The 25,315-nt window shown below is 36.9% G+C and overlaps 1 protein-coding gene across 1 annotated transcript; it reads left to right on the top strand.

The window, feature by feature from the left end:
* The first annotated feature begins 479 nt into the window (after nt 1-479).
* On the top strand, nt 480-24,989 carry LOC126696110 (protein trichome birefringence-like 42). The gene is made up of 7 exons (XM_050392897.1): nt 480-718; nt 4,709-4,868; nt 5,591-5,766; nt 5,858-6,016; nt 11,003-11,191; nt 16,562-16,665; nt 24,793-24,989. The coding sequence occupies exons 1-7, from the start codon at nt 480-482 to the stop codon at nt 24,987-24,989; spliced, it is 1,224 nt and encodes a 407-aa protein (XP_050248854.1).
* Nucleotides 24,990-25,315: the final 326 nt, after the last annotated feature.

Here is a 25,315-nt window from a genome sequence, read left to right as displayed (position 1 = left end):
ACTCAAGTTACATAAAAAAATTTCAAAATTTTTCCATGGTACTCGAGTTCCATGAACTCGAGTTATATCAAAAAATTTCAAAATTTTTTCACACTCGAGTACCATGAAAAACTCGATTTTCACAAAATCGAGTTTCAAAAAGGTGGTAAATTTCTAAATATTTCACAAATAGTGGTGAATAGCAAAATGTTTTCAATAATAGTGGTATTTGGCCAATTTTGGCTGAAGTTGCCATGTATAACGATTCTATTTATGGTAATTAATATCAACTTTGTTAAGAAATATGTCTTTCCCTGGTTGGCGGCCGGATATTTTTAATAAATAAATAAACTGAAATATCAACCAAAACATCCTAGGAAGCCCTAAATATAAAAGACAGTGATTTGCCTCTCTGACCTCCAACTTATTTTTTTATATAGTCTTAATCTATGGCGTTTATTTGGCCCCCAATTGTAAACTTATGTTTAAGACAATCTAAAATGGCTTTTTGGTTTGCTTTATTTCTATCCATAGTACTAGTAGCGACATCACTCCAATACCAACAAGTGCAAGGCTGCGATTACTTTCAAGGGAGATGGGTTTTTGATTATTCGTACCCGATTTATAATGCATCCACTTGTCCCTTCATCGGACAGGGCTTTGATTGCGTGAAGAATGGTAGACCTGATCGTGAATACCTCAAATATAGATGGCAGCCAAATGGTTGTGACCTTCCAAGGTAAATAATTTCTCCTTCTCTAAATTATTATATTATTATTTTCGACATTCTACTTAATCAATTTGTTCATTCTCAAAAAATAAAAATACTTAGTCAATTTGTTGCTGGACTGTCAGGGAACCTGTAAAATATAAATTTTAAGATGAAGACTCATGGGATTGTTCCAACTAAAAGTTATGTAGCCTGAATAGGATTGAAAATTGAAAATGTTCCTGGATTGTTTTAGGTGTTTAAGCGGTGGGATTGGATTAGAATAAGTTTTCAAAGGTGAAAGCTTTGCCAATCAAATTCTCTACCATACAAGCCCACACATGTGACACTTCCTCAAGCTTATTAATTATTTGGATTCTGAAATCTCTCACCTTTCAAAACATAAATTCCATTTTAATACCATATCCCAAAAAACAAATCGACTTGGACCATGATTTAAGAGGAAGAAGGAAAAAAGGAAAGGCTAAGGCTGCGTTTGAATTGGGTGAAAACCAATTTCAGAAATCAATTTCTGGAAAATCCATGTGTTTGGCTGTCACGGAAAACATTATTTTCCGGAAAATGATTTCCGGTTGACCACTAATTTCACCTTTGACCCGGAAATGAATTTCTCCCCTCATTTTCACTTCAAAGGATTTCCGGAAAAAGAGAGAGAGAGAGAGAGAGCGCGCGCACGCGAGAGGAGAAGACCAGTCCGAGCTCCAGTCCACGCCGATCTCCAGTCCGAGCTCCAATCCGCGCGCGCGAGAGGAGAAGACTAGTCCGACGACCGCGATCGACGCTTCGCGAGATCGCGCCGTTGATCGCGATCTCGCGAACGCGAGATCGCGACGTTGATCGCGATCTCGCCTTCGCGAGATCGCGATCTTGGATCGCGATCGTGTTTTCTGGATTCGTGTTTTCTGGGTTGTGGCTTGTGTTTTTCTGGATTTGTGTTTTCCTTCTTCTTTTCCAAACACCAGAAAATATTTTCCGGAAATTTTTTTGAAATGCAACCAAACACAGAAATATTTTCCTTTTCTGGAAAACGTTTTACGGCAACCAAACACAGCCTAAAATGCAAAACTCACTCTCTAAGTTTCACCATTTTTTATTTCAGTCCTCTAAATTTGCATTTTGTCATTTCAGTCCTCTAAGTTCAATTCTTCTCAATTTAGTCTTCTGTTAATATTCCGTACATCACTACCTTTCATCACTTTTTTTTTTTCTTAATTTTAGATAAAAACGTTAATTTAAAATTTTTTTTTTTTAAAAAAAAAAAAAACAACAAACAAACAAACAGAAAGCAAATTAGAGGAACCTAGTAAGGCTCTAATACCAGCAGATCATGAGGAAGAAACTGAGAGATTGACGCACATTTAACCCCAACAAAAAGACTCTTCCTCCGACCTGAAATAAACCAAGGAATCTATTGAGAAATCGGGTTAAAGAACCCCATAAACCCAGGTACTCAACTCAGTGATGCTCAAGCACCCAAGGTTCTCTAGCCTCATGGTTTATGACTCCAGTGGCTGAGAACACAGGCACTGCATTGAGAGACCGAGAGGGAGAGGAGGTATTTTGGCCGGAATCAAGTACATCACCTGGAGCGGAGCGCTGAGGATTGGCCTGAGGCGAGCTGCCGAGTAGCTTCTCTCCCTCTCGATCTCTTGACCTCTATGTCTGTCGATCTCTTTTTCTCCCTCTGGATCTCACTTTCTCCCTCTCGATCTCAATTATTGATGGGTTAGGTAGTTAGGCAGAGTGGGTAGTGGGGTTTCTCCTTCTTATTCTTCAGAAGGTTCGTGTTCTTCATATGGGGGATGGATTGGGTTTTTTTTTTTTTTAAAAAAAAAAATTATTATCGTTTTTTAATTAAGAAATAAATAATTAAATATAAATTAAAGATTCAATAAAGGGCAAAACAACATCGTTTTTGGACAAATTAACGGTAGTTATGGACGGAATATTAACGGAAGACTAAATTGAAAATGATTGAAAATTAGGGGACTGAAATGACAAAATGCAAACTTAGAAGACTGAAACGAAAAATAGTGAAACTTAGAGGGTAAGTTTTGCATTTTAGCCAAAAGAAAAAATGATGACCCAGACAAAATTGAAGAAACGGACCTTTTCTTCAAAAAGTTAAGTCTTATAGTTGGTAATTTATCAAATCTACAAAATATTTATTGGTTATTTTTAACCTTTTATAATTGTGGTAATTTATCAAATCTACAAAATATTTATTGCTTATTTTTAACCTGTTATAATTGTGGGTTGTTTATTTATTCCAAAAGATCGTAGCTCCTTTAGGTCGATTGGTGGAACAAAATGGGTCATTAAGTTCAACATAATTATGGATTGTAAAATCCAATTTGCAAATCATTAAATATGGGTTTGATACTTGGAGGGTTGTCTAATTCATTTAGATTGCAGGTCATCAGCCTAGCTTGATTTACAAATTGTAAGAGCATTCGCATCAAGAATCTACAAACTATTCTATTTTACCATCTCAAAATCTACTTTATCATTTATACCATATCATTTTACAACACTCCTAACATCCTAAATTTTATTTTCCTATTCTACTCATTAAAATAATATTTCTACACAATAAAATAATATATCCCAAAATCACCATAATTTACAATACAACATATTATTTCCTCTTTCTCTCTCATTCTTTCTGTTCAAGAACCGCTACATTTACTGAAACCACCATCACCACAAGCCCACCACCATTGCACTACACACACCTGACACTACCACTACCAACTCATAATCTACCATCAACACCCCAAAAAAAAAAAAAAAAAAAAAGCAACCCACGGTCCCCACCTCCACGGCTCCACCATCATCAATCACCACACCACCACCACACCATCACCACACCACCACCAAGCCAACCCAAACCAACCAATCCGCATCAATCAACTACCACACCACCATCGCACCGATTAACCACCACACCACTGCACCGATCAACCACCACACCTGATCAACCAATCCGCACCAATCAACCACCACACTCGATCGCCACCGTCAGCCAACCGATCTACATCGAGAAAGAGAGAAGGAAGAGAGCAGAGAAAGTGTGGTGGCTATGGGTTTTGGGTTTGAAGAGAGAAGGAAGAGAGAAGAGTAACGAGAGAGAGAGAGAGAGAGAGAGTGTGTTATCATTATTTAATAAAAAGTAGGAGAGATAAAGAATTAAATAATAGTATTTAAGTTTAGAATTGTGCTATAGTGCAATTCTAAAGATAGAATTGCACTGTAGCACAATTGTAAATTTTTTTACAATACTTGGCTTTTAGCAGTCCTGATGTTGGGGAGATTTTGGGAAAAAATGCTAAATGCACCATACATATGTCATATGGCATGCCAGGTGCAAATGCTCTAAGAGCATTCTCATTAAGAATGCTAAATGTTATAAATGTTAAATTTTAACATCAAGTTTGTAAAAAGCACCAAAAAGCAAGTTACAACAAATATGCTAAACTTAAAAAAAAATAGCAACTGAGATATTGTGAGCTTTAATCTTTGAAAGCTCACTGTAGCTCCAATCTTAAAAAATATATATATTTGTCAGATTCTTTTTTTTTTTGAGAAACTGTCAGATTCTTTTTATCACAGTTTGATTGATGATGCGATCGATTTTATCACTTTTACATAAATTAGTCACATTTTTTCTACTATTAATAATTGAATACTCTATAATTATTGTAAAAATTGTGACACAAAAATGACGTTTCTAAACTTTTTCTTGACAATGGCACATAGCTCAAAATATGAAAAGAATAATATTATTGGCTATGAAAATTTCATGACTTTTTTCACAATACGTTGAAATGGCAAATTATAATTAATGTTTTCTCTTATTTTTCGTCCATATTTACTAGAATTTCACTTAAAAAAAAAAAAAAAAAAAAAGTGATTCTTGGTGCTTTTAGGCCATGTCTAAATTTTCAATGAATTACACACGCATATAGTGACTTTTGTCTCCTTGACATTGCTGTATAGGTTTAACGGTCGGGATTTCTTGGAAAGATACAGAGGCAAAAAGATCATGTTTGTGGGAGACTCCTTAAGTAACAATATGTGGCAGTCTCTAACTTGTATGCTTCACTCAGCGGTCCCCAACTCAAAGTACACCATAAGCCAAACCACATTCTCATTTTCGGTAGGCTTCTTTTCTTTTGTAAACCAAAATTTCTCAGATGTGCGATTTCATTTCATTCATACGTAAATCAATATGCTTTGCTTTATAAAGTGGTATAAGCATAGACGAAAGGTGAAAATTTATTATTATTATTATTATATACTTGATAGTTGGGGACGAGGGAATTAAAATTTTAGAGGTTTTTTGAAAATACCAAAAGATGTCAAACAATTGAGAGCTACAAGGCTCATAGTGTTGAAAATAATTGATTTCATTGTATTATTCAAAATCGTAGGTAACTTTCACTTCTACACATCCTATTGCTCACAAACGTACATCGGTACATGCAAAATATGCAGTGTAATTATTGTAGGTGTCCCCTGTTTCTTTGTTACTTTTTCTTGCCTGGCCGAGTTCTAGACCCCTTTGTATACTTTTTTTTACCTTTTAATGAAATTTCTATCTTTTATCTCAATATATATATAATTCAAATAATTGGGAAATATGAGATTTAATTAAAGTTTAGATGTTTTTGTGTAACTTAATTGGCACCTTTCACATGTTTGTGTTAATTAAAGTTACACCTACAAAGCTCTTGAGACTTGTAATTATTAATATGCCTAACATTAATAGTATTGTTTTATATTTGTATGCAACTTTTTTTTTTTTTTTGAGAAAGTATTTGTATGCAACTTTATAATGTGTTTATTCAAATGAATATTATTATTATTTGCATTGTGTAGGAATACGGAGTAACAGTTATATTTATGAAAAATGGATTCCTGGTGGATGTGGTTAGAGAAAGGGTTGGTAGAGTTCTAAAGCTCGATACCATCAGCACTGGCAAACTGTGGAAAGGAGTAGACGTGCTGATCTTCAACACCAACCACTGGTGGACACACACTGGGCGCTCTAAAACGTAAGAGCTTCTTTAAAATCCCTTAACATATAATTAATTAATGATGTAGTCTGTCTGAGCTTCTCCTAATGAATTTAATTTTGTATTCAAGATGGGATTATTTTCAAATTGGCAACAAGCTTTTGAAAGAGATGGATCGTATGGAAGCTTATAAGATTGGGTTAACAACTTGGGCTAAATGGATTGACGCCAACATTCAGCCTTCACAGACTAAAGTCTTCTTCCAAGGAGTTTCTCCCAATCATGCAAAGTAAGATCTTAATTTTCATTTAATATATATATATATATATATAATATATTATAGCATCCAATAAATTGTTATAGAATTTATATTTTTAAAATTTTACCGTTAAATTACATGTTCTAAATGTTTTTAACAATCATGCCAATTTTCATGTCAATTAGATGTTATTTACTATCATGGCTATTAATCTTTGATCACCTTGAAATTTTGTAAGTATGGAAAATATACGAAGATAATGTAATCTAACGGTAAATTTGTCAAAATTTGCATTCAATTAAAAAATATTAAGTGGTGTAATATTATTTAGAGTTACATCAGGTGTAACTTGAACTCAACCCATATATATATAGTTTGTTGAACTATTTATATAATTACCTTTTAATGTTACTTATTTTATTCTGATACAATGAATTTTGTTAATGCTTATTATATATTCTGAATAAGTTATGAAAATTCATTCATTGTGAAAATCTTTTGAAAAGGCAAAACCAATTTTCTAAAGTATAATAAAATTTTCATTGAAATTTATATTTGACTTAATGATAAGTTTTGGTATAAGAATTTTGATTATCTATAAATGAGTTGGAAGTAGTTTAAATGGACTTAGAATGAGTTTTTAGATGGCCTTCAAATAGTTTTAAATTTATGGGAAACTGCACACAACAATTACAGCCACATGCAATATGCTTTTCACGTTTCTGTGGATCTTACATTTTGGGTCTGTTTGGATTGAACTTATTGTTGCTGAAACTGAAAACTGAAAACTGAAAGTACTGTAGCAAAATAATTTTTAAATGCGTGAATAGTATCGTGGGACCCATTTTTAATATTTTTTAGTGCATGAACAGTGATAAACAGTACTGCTACAGTACTACTACAGTGCGCTACAGTGCTTATTGTCCCTGGAACACGTGAAGTGAGGAAAAAAGGAAAAAAAAAAAAAAAAAAAAAAAAAAAAGGAAAAACGCAGCTTGGATTCAACAGAAAACGCTGAATCCAAACGACACCTATGTTTGTGTCACGACTAGAGGAAGTTGATTTGATGACCATATAGATCTTGTGTAGAAGAAGTGTTTTAGATATTGCAACAAACACGATAAAACAAGGAAAAAATAATAGATTTCCATTTGGAAAAATTAAATATCAAAATTTAGGCTTAAAGAGTTTAATAAATATTCAAACTTGAAATTTCATACAGTATTTAAGAATGCCAAGAATATATTGACTCATTGTGATGAATTAACCAATTAATTAGTCAAGTTAATTAATTAATCTGATTAACATGCAATACGCGTGGTAACATAAACAAATCACCAACTAGGTTAATATGCAGTTGAAAGTAAAGTTGACACGGTGTTGATGATCATTTTGGGAAGCCCAATAGAAAGAAGAAGCCCAGCAACATGGGTAGAAAAGAGTTAGTAAGTGGATAGAAAAAACCATTAAGCCCAAGAACCAGGAATAATGGATCGCAGGCCCATGAAATAAACAAATAGGCCTTGAGGAAGCAAATGGGCCTAAAGGAGCCCGGAGAGAGAGAGAAGTGGCAAATCCATGGGCCGTATGTGATGTAGAAAAGTGAAATTGGGTCATAGCAAGCTCGAAATAATGCAAGCAAAGAAAGTAAGGGGTTGATGGCTAGTCTATGAGCCCCAAGGATGAGGGATAAGGTAATTGGGCCAAGGAAACTCAAAGGAGTTAGTAAAAGCTCATGAAAATGCAGAGTTAGGAAAAGGGCCAAAGAAGCCCAAGAAAAGTAAATGGGCCAAGGATGCCTAAGAAGAAACAAATGGGACATTGGAGCCCGCAAGTAATGTAATAAGAAGCCCAATGACCATATTGAATCATTGAGAAAAGAATAAGCAGCAGGCCCAAAGAAGCCCAGTAGGCTGGGGTCAAATAATATCACAATAGGAATGGCAGAATAGAACGGTAGGAAAATGTAGCGAAACCGCAGAAATGATTAAAAGGGTAGGCTGAAAGAAGGAAAAGCCCACCATCAAATAAAGCTCAGCCCCTAAGGGGAGCAAGCCATAAAAGAATGGGAAATCAGAAAACAGCTCACGCCATAAGAAGTCAAGGATGGATGGCAAACTGTGCAGACAAGCCTCCAAACCACGGCGAACGCATAAGCAGCAAGCATATTTTGGACATACATAGAAGTGAAGCACGCGCAAGGCCTAGACATTACCAGCTTGTATCCAGCCAATACAGGACATGGTGAGGTCATGGGTCAGAGGTAAGAGGGCATGGTCTAGTGGTGGGGAAAGGGGAAAACTTATTCTGGGGTTCCTGCTTAGGCTCTTTTGGGGGAAATGTCTTGCTGGGATAACATATCGCCCAAAAGAAGCAAGGATGAGTTGGAACCGTTAGGTGCATGCCATGAGGGATAGGAAGAGAGATAGAGCACCCACATCGTAGCAAATATGAGTGCCACGGCAAACAAAAAAACAAAATAGCCTTCTTTGTCTGGTGGCACAGCCAGCACAGGTAAGTGGTGATGGCTGGGCGGCTGACAAACCAATAGTGGTCAACAAGGACACCCATATCAGACAAAGGTATTAAAGGCTAAAATAGTAAAAACCAATCACGGTAGGTACTATAAAAAGGGCCCTTGCCGTGCACAGCGAGGAGGAGTAAAGGAATGGTAATAGTAACTTCTAGGAGAAAATCAGAACATGGAAACAAATACTGAGAAAAGGAGAGAAAAGGAAAGAAGAAAAGAAAAATTAGAAACAACGAAAGAAAAAGAAAGAGAGATGGAATGGCAGGCATGCACCAATAGGTTGATCTTCTCTCTCTTTCTAAAGTCCTGTTCTCTATTAAAGACAAAGGATCCTCATAGGACATAAATCATTTAGGCCCATTCCCTCAAAGCAATTAATTTCTTTTCTTGGAGAGATTATTTGCATTGAGGAAGTGGTTTCCCTTCTTGGTTTCAGCTCCGTAGCATTACTTGGCATGGCAGAATGATTTTCCCCTCTTTAATCCAACAAGCCTATTATTATTATTCCTCATTTATTTCTTTACTTTCTTGTGTACGAGGTGTTTCTTATCGCTCCATTTTATTCATTTTGTCTAGTATGTCTTATGTTATCTTTATTATATATGCCTGCCATAACTTCCTCGTAGCGGCTCTGTCTGTCATGGGCATGTGATCAAAGTCTAGCAAACGGGGTGTAGTTTGTGCACAAGCCGGACCAAGGTGGGTTGCAATTGGACTGATCCCAACTCTCTTATCTAGAAAACTTGGGCCTAGTACGGCAGGAGGCAGCCCAGCCCAGTATTACAAAAAGGCCCACCACACACGGTGATTTGTTTACGAATAGGGAAAACTTCCAAGGCAAAAACCCCACCGGGTGATTTTAAGGTCACCACTTCCGAGAATCCACTATTATCACAACAAGCGATTACAAGTAAAAGAATCCCAGTACCTTATACCAATATATGGTTGAACCTTTACCCCAATACACAATTGGAATTGTTCTATAGTAACAATCTCTTCTTTCGATGCACAGCTCACAGTATGTGATTAACCAATCGATGCATGGATCCAAGTACGTGACTAACCACCAACGTGAGAAGGATGTTGGTTGCAAAGTTCTTCAATTCATCAACATGATGAAGATTATGAAGCTCCTTGGTTACAAAACCCTTCAGCGTACAAACATAACAGCTTCTTCAAGAGAAAGATGAACTAGAGCATATGTCTCCAGTCACAATATGCTTATGAAAAACTTTTGCATTAAGTTGCATCCACTTGCATTAGCTGTGATGACCCTTAAAATAATCCTTATATATGTTTAGGGTTGTGAGAAAAGAAAACCTAAACATGTATACATGAATATGTGTGAAATCAAATCTAAAAAACTGATTTTCGTAAATTTCAATAGATAGAGTATCTATCAAGCAGTTGTCAAGAATCAGGCTGAAGATCCCTTTTAAACCTCGATAGATGCTATCTGTCGAGCTAGCTGTCGAGTTTTAAAATCCAGCACTTCTTCACTTGTTTCTTGGACATATTTGCATGGTTTTAACACTTGGACTTGAACTCTTATTCCTTGAAACATTAAACACATCCTAGATGATACCTAATTACAAGTAAAGTGTGTTTTGTCAAATGATTAGCCAATTCTAAATGACATATGTTCTTATATAACATGATGTACATATGTCCTAACAAAAAAAAAATTCCTACAATGAGAGAGAGATAGAGAGATTGATTGATTGATTGTATACGTTCATAGTATTAAATAGAAGTATAATATTCTACCTTTTACCTCAAAAAAGAAAAAGAAAAAGAAAAAAGAAAAGAAAAGAAGTATAATGAATTCTTTTTTGTATACATAATGGTTGGGGCCTTGGGGCAAAGGATTTAAACCGTAGACATTCTTGTTAAAATTACCCGAATGTGCTAGTTGAACTACAAGGTTATTACAAAAATATTAATAAAAAAAATTATAGTTGAGTTCTTTTATATTTTTAAAGTTTAAATACTTGGCACAAAATTAAAGTGCAATTGGAAGAACACTTGACACAAAATTAGGGTATATTTAAAATCTTTGACAATTGGAATGAAACTAGAAAAAAACTTGATAAAAAAATATTAATACAATTATAATCTAATTTGAATTATTGATTTATTCTCTACTTTAACATACTACATAGATAGATGACTTGAATAAAGTCTAAAAACTCAAAATTTTCTTTAAATAATTAGATATAAAATTCTATATCTAATTTCTAATACAAATGCTTTTATGGGAGCAAAATTCTTGAAACTTAATATCCATTGTGTTGTTAAAATTCTTATATTAGTAATTTATATAACCAAATGTTCCCTTTATATTTAATTCTCGAATCCAAACGCAATAGTATTTCCAAAAATCAACATTCTATAGTGCGTAATGGATTCATTCACCCTTTCTCCCTCCATGTTTCCCTTAATGTACCATTCATCAAATTTCTTAGTCATTTCTTTTGTATCTTCAGTGGGTCAGAATGGAATCCAAAGGCGAGGAATTGTCGAGCAGAAACAAAACCTGTGAAGGGATCGGAGTATCCGGGCCCCAATAATCCTGGAGAAGATGTCGTAAAGAGTGTGTTGAGTAAAATGGCTAAGCCAGTTTATTTGCTTGACATCACATTGCTGACACAGCTGAGAAAAGATGGCCATCCTTCATGCAGCTTTGCTCAATGAGTAATTTTCATGTTTGAGTTTTCGCAGTATCGTGAAATACATGATACTATTTAGGGGATAATGAAAAAAAAGGAGCAAAACACTTACTAAGACTTTATCAGGGGCTTTTATAATTATAAATCTACTTACTCTCTTCGAAGTTGAACAATAAAACTTATTAACTCCTACAACCATATCTATACTACTATATATTTAAGGAGATTCTCCTGTTTGGATTCCTCATTTTCATAATTCTAAAATACCCTTATACCATTCACTTACAAATTTTTAACTAACAAGGATAAATATGTAAAATAAAACTTTTTTATTTTAATAGCCCACAAATTCATATATGCTTTGCCAATTTACAACCCAATAACTTCTACTCTCATTCTTCTTCAAATTACACAAATTCAGCAAAATCAATCTCAATGGTATGTCCTCTTCTTTCTCCTTCTTCTATTTCCATGGCTACCAATGATTTAGAATTTGAGGTGTACTTACCTGTGGGTGAATGAGATTTTTATAGGGATTCAATGGTATTTGACTATTGCTTATTACATGTGATTGACTTCAATATCACATGCCTCAAAATCTTTTTTTCTTTTTTTTTTCCTTATATTTTCCTTCTTCTTTTTTGTTCCTTTGCACCAACGTATATCAGTTTTTCTTTTTCTTTTCTTTTTTTCCTTGTCTTTTCCTTTTCTTTTCTTTTTTTTCTTTTTTTGTGTGTGTGTGTGGATATTTTCAAACTTGTCAGTTTTAAGTTTTAACTCACACAAACTATTTTTTTTGAAGTTGTCCATACGTATAATAAAGCCTAAAAGGAATCACTTTGGCATAAAACTCTATTTGAGTATTTGTTGTATACCTTTGTCATTTGTATCTACGTACGTGTATCAGTTTTCTTTTCTTTTCTTTTCTTTTTTTTGTTGCTTATCTTTTCCTTTTGTGTGTGGATATTTTCAAACTTTTCACTCAAACACAAACTCTTTTTAAAGGATTTGAATTTGAGAAGTTTATCAATAACGAATTGATGTTTATTACTTTGTTTAAATTCAATTATTTTTGTTTGAGATTTTAAAAAAATTGTGATTTTGAGAGGAGAATTTTTTTTTTTTTGACATTTTTTTCTTTCTTTTCTTTAAAGTAACCCAACATACTTCCCTAAATGGTTCCCCTCCCCCCACCCCCCCCCCCCCCAAAAAAAAACATACTTCCCCAAAAAAAGATTAAAACGAACAATTAAGAGTATTTGAGTTTAAAAAAACAAGTTTAAAAAAAAAAAGTTTAAAAAGACAAAAAACAAAATAAAAAAGAAAAAAGAAAAGAAAGGAAGGACCAAGAAGTAACCAAATTCAAATAGAAAATATACTTTTCAAATAGGGAAGAAGAGATTTAGAAAATTTTTTTTTTAAAAAATGTAAGAATTGAAATTGTAAAGAAGCAGCAATTAAAAAAAAAAAAAAAAAGCAATTTTTTAAAAATAAAGTCAGAGATAAAAGAGGTTAAAATTTAGGATTTGATGAAAAAAAGAATAGTTTAGTTTTATGTGGGAGTTAAAGATATATTTTTATTGAATTATCCTCTAGTTTTGTTTGTGTTTGAATTCCTATATAAAAATAAAAAGGGAAAACTTTTGAAAATACGTTAGTGAGAGTTTGTGTTTGAATTGCTATTAAAAAAAGCACAAAGTTTAAGTATAAAATTGGTTGTAACCTAAGGCTGCAACTATACTCAATAAAATAAACACTAGCTTCTTTAAGGCTCTTCTATTTTTTTTTGGAAAGTTAATAATTTGCATTTATTATAATTTGTTATTACTGGGTGTGATGAGTATTATGAGGTTGTAGGTGAAATAATTTTTCATCACACCCCTAAGTTTTTTTGTGATTGGAAAATGTAGTAATCCAAAATTATAATAGATGCAAATTATTAATTTAAAAAAAAAAAAAAAAAAATAGAAGAGCCTCTGAGCACGCGCGTGAGTGCGTGCTCAAAGGCTAGTAAACATTAAACAAAATAGGAGTTAATTCAACCCTGATTTGTCATCAAGGCTCACTGTAAGACTAGCCTAAACAGTATAATTGTTCAAAACTTGCCAGCGGTTCGAAAAGCCTTTGTTTCTCACCTTAGGAATGGAGCCACTAAGAAGGAAGTAACGACCGTTTTGAATTCCTCCCTATTTTATAAATTATTTTGAAGAGACTCGCATTTCCTTAATGAAGGCCATCATAATATATAGAGCTTTAGAGCATCTTCAGCAGTTTCTCAAATTTTTGTATTGTTTGGTGAGTAAACAGTGACTTTTACTTTTTATCTACCCACTTTATAAAATACATCTTCTAACAAATTCTCTATTTTTTTCTCTATCTCATTTAAATATTATTTCTTTATTCATTATTTATTCATTTTTTAACACACATATCCCCATACCCCATCCTACTCCTTTCTTTACTAATTTTTTATTAAGTTTTATTCTTTTGCTAATGTACAGTAACCCATCAGATTTGATAAACTATTGTTCATGAGCCAAAAAAAAAATCATGTTTTAGAGAATCCATTAAAGACCATTTTTTTAATCTCATCCTCTATTATAGAGAATATTTTGTTTTAAACTAAGCCATTGGAGATGCTCTTATTGTTACAGAATTGAACAACGGATCTAGACTCTAGAGTCTAGAGCCATCAACCAACTACTAGTGTCCAGCATAACCTATTAAACAACGCCATTAATTGAACCCAACTGTGGAATCTATCTAGCAGACTTTTGATAAGTCCATTGCCAAGGACACCCCCAAGTGGTATCCGATGTATTGGGGGCAGAATCAGTTCCACTTTTAAACGAGCATGGAATGACCTTAGAGTCCCCCCTTCTTGCATGATCTAAGATCAATAGACCCTGGCATAGATGTGCATGCTTGCTTAATGGACGGAGGTTAGGATACCCACTTCTCATGATGTGCATGCTAGCCTAATCATAGCCATAAATCCCTCTTTTCCGGTCTTTCTTATTCTTCATGTGGTGTAAAGTCTCAAAAGCTACCAAGATGTTATCTGAAGTTACTTTATCAGATTAAAAAGCACTTTGGTATTATGAGATTACAATAGGTAGAAGGCTTTTGTGCTGATTAGCTAGCACTTTTGAAATCAATTTATACAAGATATTACATAGAGCAATAGGCCAAAATTTAGTTACTCTTTCAGGACATTTAACTTTAGGAATAAGACTAATACATGTATGATTAACGCTGGCGGGAATTTTACCTGCATTCAAGCAAGACAGCACTGCCAAAGAGACATTAGCCCCAATGCTACCCCAATAATGCTGATGGAATACAGGAGGCATGCCATCAGGGCCTAGAGCCTTTAAGGAAGACATTTGTTCGAGGGAAAGATCAACTTCATGTCTGGTAAACTCTCCCAATAATTTCTCATTGTCACTACTTGAGGAGTTGCTTCCAGCACATCATCTACATGAACTGGGTTTGAGGATGAAAATAACGTTTTATAGTAATCAACAAATAAACTTGCCACATGATCTTCACCTTCACACCACTCACCATCTAAATTACGTAGGCCTTTCACTAAGTTACGCCTAAATCTCCACGAAGCTCTGCTATGAAGATAACTGGTATTTTGATCTCCATCTTTCAGCCAATAAGTTTTGAATGCTACCACCATAGTTGTTTTCCAATGGTTAAGAGCTCCCTCAATTCAGCTTTTAGGAGATGAACCCGATCCACACAACGCCCTCAGACAGCTTCCTCCTTGGCTTCCCTCAATTGCTTTCTTTTATCAACTAAGTCTCAGGTAATATTTCCAAAAGAGGCTTTACTCCATAACCGAAACTTTGTTTGACAATTTTTCAAATTGTTCTTCACCACTGACGTAGGTGAGGAAGAAAGGAGAGAATTTTTCCATGCATTCTCAACTATAGTCTGACACCCATCCTCCTTCAACCACACTTGTTCAAATCACCATGGCTTCTATCAACGAATTGGAATACCTATAGGGTGAATAATAATCAGTTTGTAATCAGAGGTACTACGTACACTCCAAATGGATAACTTTTGTTGCAGGGAAGAGGGAACTCCACTCATTGTTTATCATCGCTCTGTCCAGTCTCTCCCATACAGTATTACCCCCCCCCCCCCCCCAAATGAACTTATTTCCCACGAAACCTAGGTTAGCAAAACCACAAGCATCCAAAGTTTCTCTAAAATCCCTAGTGCATAACCAAGGCAAAGAGACCCTATGGTTTAGATTTTTTTAGTAAGCTCCAAGACTCATATGGTGTAAATCTCCAAGAATTATCCTTGGCCTCATTTATGACAACATCAATGTGATTAATAGAGGAAGTATCCATGGAAATATCAAAATCATTTTTCTAGAATAGAGCCAAACCACCACCCTGAGTGATTTTAGATACAATATGTTTCTGTCCAAAGTCGAGATTCTTCAAAAGTAACTTTAGTCTTGCTTCATCCAGCCATGTTTCAGCTATAAACATGACTGTAGGATCTTGTGCCCATATCAAATCACCGAGCTCACGAATTGTCTATGGGTTCCCAAGCCCACAACAATTCCAAACTAAGACACTCATTGCTTCTAGTAGGGCTGATTTACAACCACTGCCAATGATATGTTGTTTTCCTTATTAGAATGAGAATCTAGGCGACGTTTGCTAGATAACTCAAACGAATCATCTAGACTAGTAATGAGGCATTTTGAGAGCTAACTCTTCTCTATGCTTGAGTTCGATTTCTGTCTAGATCGAGCTAGACGTTTCCACTTGACATTCTAAGAGGGAGGCCCACATGCGTGAATAGAATTTTATATATCTCCCATAATAAAAGTGGGAGTCAAAACTGGAGGGGGGAGATGGTTAAAGTCACGTGAGTTTGGGGTGGCTAAATTTAGATTATCATCCATTAGTAGAGCTTGTTCAGGTGTAGATGCATCAACTAATTTATTTGAGATATGCTTTCCCCCAATCTTGGGCTTAGATGAATCAAATTTGTAGATAGTGATGATATACCAAATTGTTAGTGAGTCAATCGCCTAGATATGCAGTGATAGGATTACCTGAAGAATGAAAGGTGAAGAACCTATAGAAAGCACCAGTGGGGTTCTGGCCAAAGACCATCCGAAGGTTAAGTTAGTGATTGAATGATCTCCAATAACTCAAAGTATGAGAGTTAGGAAATTTCATGTTCCTTGGAGAAGAGGGGCTTGGTGCTTTATATAGTGATGTAGAGCACCAAGATCCCGTGGGTGTAGGCTCTTTCCTTATAGGAGAGGTATGGAGTTAATGGTCTGAGATATTCGAACTTAACTTCCCATGTTTGAAGGACACGATTATGTAGAAGGATTTTCGGGCATGGTGTGCAAGTTCTTTTCATATGGAGATACTTGAGTGGAGAATACGCAAGATGGTCTCTAAGGCCAAGTACAATCCATCTTCAGTCACAAGGTACTTGCCCGTCACCTTAGGGCATATGAAGAGTAGGCGTAGGTTAAACTGCTATAGAGGTCGTTTGATGCATGGGAGCCTAAAGAGTCTTCATCTACCTGATGACCACAATGCTCTTGACTAACTTGTCAGGGCCTGACGATGTAGATATGTTAGATAAATTTCATAGTGGCCAAAATATTTTCCATCATTGTCCCCTATTCCATGATCATTTGGGGTGTCGGACAATTTACAAAATAAGAACGGTCATAGTTTTAGGCTGGGGGTATTTTTGTAATTTACGCCACAATTAGCTACCATAAAGGTAAAGGCATTTAATGAAGTGACACATGGCGTCCCCTGATTGGTTCACATGTAAGGAGTGGTGTCTTTTTAGTGTCCCACCTTCTTGGTCTATAAATAGTAGATTTCCCTTTCAAACCTTCCTATTCATCCTTCTTACTTATGAGGCCACTTTCTCCCTTAGAGCTTTACTCATCCATCTTGTCTCATTCGTCTCTTAACAACAATCGTCCATCGGTCCCTAAATTGTTAATCCATACCAGTAAGCTTCTTTTACTTTGCTTTTTGGTGTTTTTTAGTTATGTTGTCCAGACGAGTGAAACCTTCCCAAGATGAGTGTAGATACTAGCACAAGCGCCCCTACCCCACCGCGAATGTGGCGAGTGATGGGTTTCCTCGTAGGAAGTACGCCTTAGCCTAAGATGGATCAGGTGAAAGGTGTAAATGGAGTCACCATCTAGATTAGGTCTAGAAACCATATATATAGAACCTTTATGTAAAGAACTAATCTTACCAAAGCACGTGTCTAGAGTTTAGGTATAGGGATGGGAAAGTGCTAGGCACCTAACAACAATCGTCCATCAGTCCCTAAATTGTTAATCCAGACCAGTAAGCTTCTTTTACTTTGCTTTTTGGTGTTTTTTAGTTATGTTGTCCAGACGAGTGAAACCTTCCCAAGATGAGTGTAGATACTAGCACAAGCGCCCCTACCCCACCACGAATGTGGCGAGTGATGGGTTTTCTCGTAGGAAGTACGCCTTAGCCTAGGATGGATCAGGTGAAAGGTGTAAATGGAGTCACCATCTAGATTAGGTCTAGAAACCATATATATAGAACCTTTATGTAAAGAACTAATCTTACCAAAGCACGTGTGTGGAGTTTAGGTATAGGGATGGGAAAGTGTTAGGCACCTAAGCCCACCCGACCTGTGGGTCGGCCTCCACTCATCCAAATCTTAGTCCCATCAAAGAGTCTTCTAACATGTCATTCTAGACTCTCTCTCTCTCTCTCTCTCTCTCTCTCTCTCTCTCTCTCTCTCTCTCTCTCTAATATGCATCTAGCATACAACATGGCATATCATCCCATTATAACATAAGGCAAAGAGATGGTATTATTCATCTAACAAAGCATGCTTATAACCAGGGGCAGCAAATCATATCATAAGGCAGTAGGCATCTCAATCATATCCAACCAAGGCATTTGTCAAACATGTTCAATCGCTCAAGCATCGCATCATAAAATTAAATCAAACTCACTACAAACGGATGCATGTCCATATTCATATGAATGTCTTACCACTGTATCATAGCACATACGCATCATTGCATGTTCATATTGTTCATCAAAAGCATGTAAACCCTAGTCATCAATTTGATAACTAAACAAGGTGAAATATGTTGTTCTACTAACCTAGAACCTAAACATGCAAATACTAAACTAACAGAAGCTAAATATGTGATAAAAACTGGCTAAAACAAATAAAACATGAAGAACCCTAAATCTGGGTTTCTAAGCACGAGCAAGCATGCACATGCATAGGGTATGTGTGTAGATACCCTATTTTGTTTGCCCTTGATTTGTGTGCCGGACCCTGAAAATTCTAAAAATATTAACTTTTCTCCAAGGGGACATAAAAACATCTAGATTGACATGGCATAACCCATTCGGGCATCAGAGCATTCAAAGTGCCATTTTAGGTCAAATTGACCAAAATGCCCCTAGTCAACCGTGGGTTGATCGAAAGTCAAAACTGGTCAAAATCATCACAAAACAACATATTTCATGCTTCTACAACAAACCTGAGTGACTTGGTGATTTTTGTCAAGTTTGACCTGAAGTTAACTCTCGAAGGCCCCAAAAACCCTAATTTTGATCCGACTTTAGGAACGGGTTGAAACTAGTGTCATTGCAAAGATTATTGAATTCCCTTTCCAATGACTGCTCATGGGTTGAAATTGAGTTAAAACGGTTGAGATATCCTAAAAACTGTGCAAAGTGCATCAGTTCACTTCCCGAGGCCATACCTTTTGATCCAACTGTTGGAATTTCAATTTCTTTAGTGTTCTGGAAACTAGACATCCACACCTTTCCAGGAACACCAAGATCAGCTCAATCAGAGTTTGAAAAGGCCTTCAAATATGCAATCAAAGTCAAAACCAAAAAACTGTAGGAAAAGACAAAATTGCTGACGTCAGCATACCCTACCTAGTGGCTAGTAAGTGACCATCGACCTCAAAATACATGCCAAAAAGTTACAAATACCCCCCAGACTCTGGATTTTTAAAAAAAAAAAAAGAAAAAGAAAAATTGGGCATATAGTTGGGTTCTGGGCAGATTTTCTTTATTTTCTCAACATTTCTCTCCCAAAAACACATAAAAAAATTTATAAAAAAAAAAAAAAAAAACTTTGATTCCTTTCTTCTCTCAACAATCAAGAGGTAGTGTTCTTACACTCTTTTTCCTCTCTTTGGTCTTAGGACCTTAGATTTGAGGTTTAAAGGGTGTAAATGTAGCTTTTTAACTACAATCTACACCTTGTACTTTATCTTGCTTTATAATATACTTTATTGTATTTTCTTGCTTTATCTTTTTTCCTAGCATGTTTTATAGCTTTCCTAGTATGTCTACTTGCTCTTTATCATGTTATATTGCTTTGATGATGTTGGCCTAGCCGTCTTAGGCTAGGATATGCCTAAATTTTGTGTTTATGCTTAGATCCATGTGCCTATTTGCCTTTGAGCATGCTTATGCTTAGATCCATGTGTTTATGTCCTTTTTGCCATGCTCATGCTTAGATCTACTTGTTTATGTGTTTCCTGCCATGCTTGTGATCAGATCTATATCTTTGAGTGCTCTGTGCCTTGTTTATGTGTCTAGATCTACATGTTGGTTGCTATGCCATGTTCTTCTAAAGCCTTTCTATATCTTGTCATCTCATTTTTCTTGTGTTTTGGCCCTTTTGGTAGGGTGTAGATCTAGATCTTATGGTCTAGGCCTACATCCATACACCTAAGCCTATATCAAAGGGTTTGGATCATTTCCTTTATGCATATCCATGTTTGCTTGCTTGCTTGCTTCTATGCTTTGTATACATGTTTGCCTGTCTAGATCTAGGCTTTGCCATGCTTTGTGCCCTCCATGGTTTGTGTTTGTCGATCTTTCAGGCCACTTGCTTGTGTGGTTGCATCTATCTCTCCTAGGGTTTTTTTGGATGTTACCATTTGTGAGATACACCACCGTGGTGTCAGTGTGCTTGATACACACCTTTTTCTGTTCCGTGCGAGATTGATATGCTTGCCTTACTTACTTTATGCCACCCATTTGGCTTTCCTTACTTCTTTACATCTTTGCACGCTTGCCTATATGTTCATGCATGAGTCTGTGTGTCGTCCATACTCCAATCCAATAGAACTATAGGCACTCAATCCAAACCTACATTATTCCTCCTAGGACACCCTCTTTTGCTTAATAACATGTTTGTTTGTTTCTTTGTGTGCTTCACATGCTTGTTTGCCCCCATTTGGCATCTTTTGTTAGTTACTCTTTTAGGGTAATGTCTGTCAGTTTGTCTTTTAGGGAAATGTCTGTTAGTTTGTCCTAGGCGCAAGTAAAAAAGGCAAGGATGCAAGCAAGAAGAAGCAAGCCCACAAAGGGAAATGTTCAATAGATTAGGGGCCCTAGCCTCTCCCAAGTGGTTTTCTCTTTCCCTCTCTCTCTTAGCCTCTTTTCTAGAGCATGTATTAGGGTTCCCCCTCTCCTTGTACCCTTTACTTTTCCTGCTTTGCCTGGGCCACATTCCCTAGGTATGGCAATATCTGTTTTACATTTCATGTACCTTACTGGGTTATACCCTTGGAAAGTTGGCAATGTCTATTTTACTTTCCTGCTCTGTGTGATAGCATTGAGCATGATGTGTGTATGTATATATATATATATATATATATATATGCCTGCGTGTGTGTGGGTGATTGTGTAATTGGTATGATGGACTCTCTTGGCCACATGAGTAACCCTCTTTAGTCATGAGTGCTCTTGACCTTGTGTCATGAGTATGTGCTCAAGGCATTTGCTACAGGTGCATATTCATGTTATACTGTGTGCACAGTCACTGCGGTGTGACTATCTTGATCCATGTCACCAAGTGACATCGGTTTCCCCATGTATGCGACACATAACAACATGTTTAATGCTTTGAAGGGCTCTAGCTCGTCCTAGCATAAGCATGTTGGCATGCACGGTATACATAGGAACGAAACCTTACTGATGCGCCATAGCGCACCAAACATGAAACTTTGCCAGATTTTTGCCATGAAAATGGGGCATCCCCATTGCCATATTCTCACATTGAAAGCTTGGTGAGAATAGCATTTTGTGTGCTATGACGTATTTAACGCAAAGCGCTGCAGGATTTTCGCCACAAAAATAAGGCGAAATGCTGCCAGATTTTCGTCGTGGAAATTTGGCAACGATTCCAAACATAATTAGAAAGCATCGATCAAGACCACACACTTTCTGAATCTAAACCTTGAAGCCCAACTCGCTTAAAGCCCCAAAAGCTAATGCCAAAAGCTCGTTTTCAACTGCCAATGTCCAAAAATTATGATTTTACCATAACAAAGGACTTTCTACAGACAGGCATTGTAAGGTGCCTAACACTTTCCCCACACATAACCAGACTTCCAAACTCAAGAATCAAGATTTTTTACCCATCCACATTAGATTAGGAAAAAGGACTTTTTTCTTAGCCTAGGATCGGTAATAAAATCAAATAGAGTCAGGTGACCAATCACACCTAGAAAAACCCAATGATTGGTAGCGACTTCACTTACCTTGGGTAATTTCCATAAAATCGACTTATATTCCAGTCACACACCCGAGGTATGACACACCTCCACACTCAAAGAGAAAATCTTTCCCCTTTCATTTCAAAATGCATGACATCATCCCTCATAATGGGTTGAACCCGTACTTAGTGTTGAAGGCAAATGTTGGATGCGCATACCCTAAATAGTTACTGGATGCCGAATTGTAGGCTTTCCTGGATCCATGGGTGGACAAGATTATGCTAAAAAGACCCCTTTGATCCACTCTATCCCACAACTTCTATGAAAGGAAGGATTAGATGATCGAGGTCCCCCCTAAGAATAGGACTAACCTACTAGTTATACCGTGTCTCATATAGTTGGCCTAGACTAAGTCAAAACCCGTGAGGACTAGGAAGAGCCAAATCCAAGTGAACATCCTAGCTTAGGGTAGGATATCCTTCATAGGATTGTTTTCAAAATGATTTAAGGGGAAAGTGTCCAGTTTCCATTTGCAAATTTGCCCTTTTGCTTGCATCAAAGAGTTGTGCTCTACTCTAAGTACTATCCAAACTATTTTACACAGCATCTGTGATTAACCCCTAGGGAAAAGCAACCCCGTTACTTACACATTAGATCATACCCAATCCCTAAGGGTTTCTAACCCTACAAGGGCATGCATGCATACACTAATGGCTCCATCATGTAAATGTGTACAGATAAAATTTCTGGCAAGTAGCCAGAACTCCACGCTAAGGAGGACATTGTCAAAAGTTCAAGATCTTCTCTGAGAAGGAAAGGCCATCCAGAATGAAGCCTTTTTATTGTAAATTTGAATTTCCTTGTATTTTAAAAGGCCCACTATTGGAGCCATTATCTATAGCCCATGTTTTGGGGGTATTGTAAAAAGCCAAATTTTGTAAAAGCATTGCTTTCTTTGTAATCAAAAGAGAAGGGTCCATCCTACAATTTCAAGCATGATATGAAAGTTCTGGTTACTTACCAAGCTTTTCCATTAATTCTACATCACTATAGAAACTCACCAAGATAAAAGACCATCTCATGGGTTCAAGCCAATATTTTCAAAAATGATAGGTGCATTTTAAATGAGTAAGAACATAAACAAACTTCATGTTTGTTTTGTGTTTCCACATTGTCAAATTTTCAAATGTACCCCATTTCTTTTCCATCCCATTCTTTTCCTTTCCAGGATTATAAAGTGAAAAGATTGCTGGAAGAAAACAGTCCCAGTTACCATAACATCATGATCCCATTATCATTACGTCTTGTGCTACAGAGATTTCTATTGCTGACCCATCAACTTTTGAAGTAAGTGTTACCAAGTTCATGCAAATGAAATAATAGATGGCAGAAATGATGCGCATGATGCAATAGCTGGTTGTAGGAGGGAACCAAGATTCATCTGGTCCCACTCCAAAGGGCTCTGTGCCTCGGTCTGAGAACGAGACTTGACCACCACCAGATCCAAATCAAGGCCAAACCACACCGCCATTCATCCCACAAAGGGGTGACCAAGAATTGAATTCTCCTAAGGATAAGACATTCGAGTCTAGTTACGATCAGGTCAAAAGTCAAGTGGAGACCCTAACTAAGAAAATCTATATCATAGAGGGCTCTAGTGCCCGAGGAAATGTCAATCTAGACAACCTAACCAATGTCCTTCAAGTCATTAAGCCTCCTAAGTTCAAGGCACCCGAGTTTGTCAAGTATGATAGCATTAGAGATCCTTGCGCCAATCTACGTGAAAGTTCAAAAACGTGTACAAAAACACTTTTGAACGTTTAGACCCCCAAAAACCGACTTAACCAACACAAGCAATATGTCAAACAACTAGTGTGCGGAAACTTAACATATGCTATAATATGGAATTGGTTAAACAACTATCTAAGCCATAACAAAATAAACCACAGCAGATAATGTAAAGGCAGAGATAGAGAGGAAGGAAGATGCAAACACAGAGATAACACCCGATGTGTTATCGAAGAGGAAACCGAAGACCTCGGCGAAAAACCTCTCCGCCGCCCTCCAAGCGGTAATCAATCCACTAGAAAATACAGTTGGGATACAAGGATAGCAATAGACCCTCCAAGCCTAATCTACCCAATGCACCTAAGCCCTCCAAGCTTCTTGCTCCAACGAGGTTGCACCGAACCTTTTTCTTTTCTAGCTTTCCGGATTCCGCTACTAGACCGTAGCATCAATCAATGAAGATTGGCTCCTTCCTAACTGCTTCCCAGAACTCCAAACGACTGTCTCACAGAGATGATGATGGTGAGAACCAGGTTTGGTATAATGCCTCTCAAGGATTTGACAATGGAGAGGAAGAGAGTGAGGGAATTTGATGAGACTCTAAGGTAGGGATTGTGGGTGAAACAATCTGGTTTTTCTTTAGGGTTTCTCTCTCAAAATTCTCTCTGGAAGCTCTCTTTCAATCGTGGGTTAAAAGGGTATTTATACTGGAGTGAAGAGGAATGTGAAACGTCAGGTTTTTCCAAAACAGGGGTGGCTCGCGGCTTGACCTCGCGGCTTGACCAAGTCGCGAGATCCAGTCGCGAGTTAACCGTATGGCCAGTTGTCCTGTTTTGTCCTGTAGTGCTCCAGCTAGCATGACTGTTCATCTTCCAGCATGCTTGGCACGTGTGCAGCTTCTGGCGACTTGCAGCCGCGAGTCCACCCGCGAGTCCCAGCCGCGACACTCTGTTTTCTTGCACACTCTTGAGCAATCTTCACTCTATCTCACTCACTACCCTTACAACAATCCCACCTAAATACAGGGTTACTAAATGCTGAATTACAAGCAAATTTGGCACGGAATAAAGCCAATTAGATGGTTGAATAAATTCAACCTTACACTACGTATGTTTTGTTGGAAGATGGCACCCTATGGAGACAATTATCCTTTGCTCTACTGATAGCTTGACTGGCCTTGTAGCCACATGGTATGTGAGATTGGAGCAGACCTCCAGTTAGAGAGAGATGGCCAATGCCTTCTTGGAGTATTACTGGTTCAATACTGAGATAGCTGATGACCGCACAATTCTTCAGAGGAAAGAAAAGAAGAGTGGAGAATCTTTTCATGAGTATGCCCAAAGGTGGCGCGAGCTAGCTGCCCAAGTGCTTCCTTCCATGATGGAAGACGAAATGATCAAGTGGTTCATCGATAGCCTGATTGGCCTTGTAGCCACATGGTATGTGAGATTGGAGCAAACCTCCAGTTAGAGAGAGATGGCCAATGCCTTCTTGGAGTATTACTGGTTCAATACTAAGATAACTGATGACCGCACAATTCTTCAGAGGAAAGAAAAGAAGAGTGGAGAATCTTTCCATGAGTATGCCCAAAGGTGGCGCGCGCTAGCCGCCCAAGTGCTTCCTCCCATGATGGAAGATGAAATGATCAAGTGGTTCATCGATAACCTTAAGCCTCCATACTATAAGAAGATGATCAGTGCCCAAGTCACTCACTTCACAAGCCTGATTCCTATTGGGAAATGTATTGATAAGGGTATTAAGAGCAAGTAAATAGTTGATCTTGAGGCTTTGAATTC

The sequence above is a fragment of the Quercus robur genome, chromosome 8, assembly GCF_932294415.1.
Source record: "Quercus robur chromosome 8, dhQueRobu3.1, whole genome shotgun sequence".
NCBI lineage: Eukaryota > Viridiplantae > Streptophyta > Magnoliopsida > Fagales > Fagaceae > Quercus > Quercus robur.
This window is presented reverse-complemented; position numbering and strand designations above follow the sequence as displayed.

Excerpts from the sequence above, each read along its gene's own strand:
- LOC126696110 (XM_050392897.1), top strand. The coding sequence starts at position 480 with ATGGCTTTTTGGTTTGCTTTATTTCTATCCATAGTACTAGTAGCGACA. Across the intron at positions 719-4,708 it reads AATGGTTGTGACCTTCCAAG|GTTTAACGGTCGGGATTTCT; the intron begins GTAAATAATTTC and ends ATTGCTGTATAG. Across the intron at positions 4,869-5,590 it reads AAACCACATTCTCATTTTCG|GAATACGGAGTAACAGTTAT; the intron begins GTAGGCTTCTTT and ends TGCATTGTGTAG.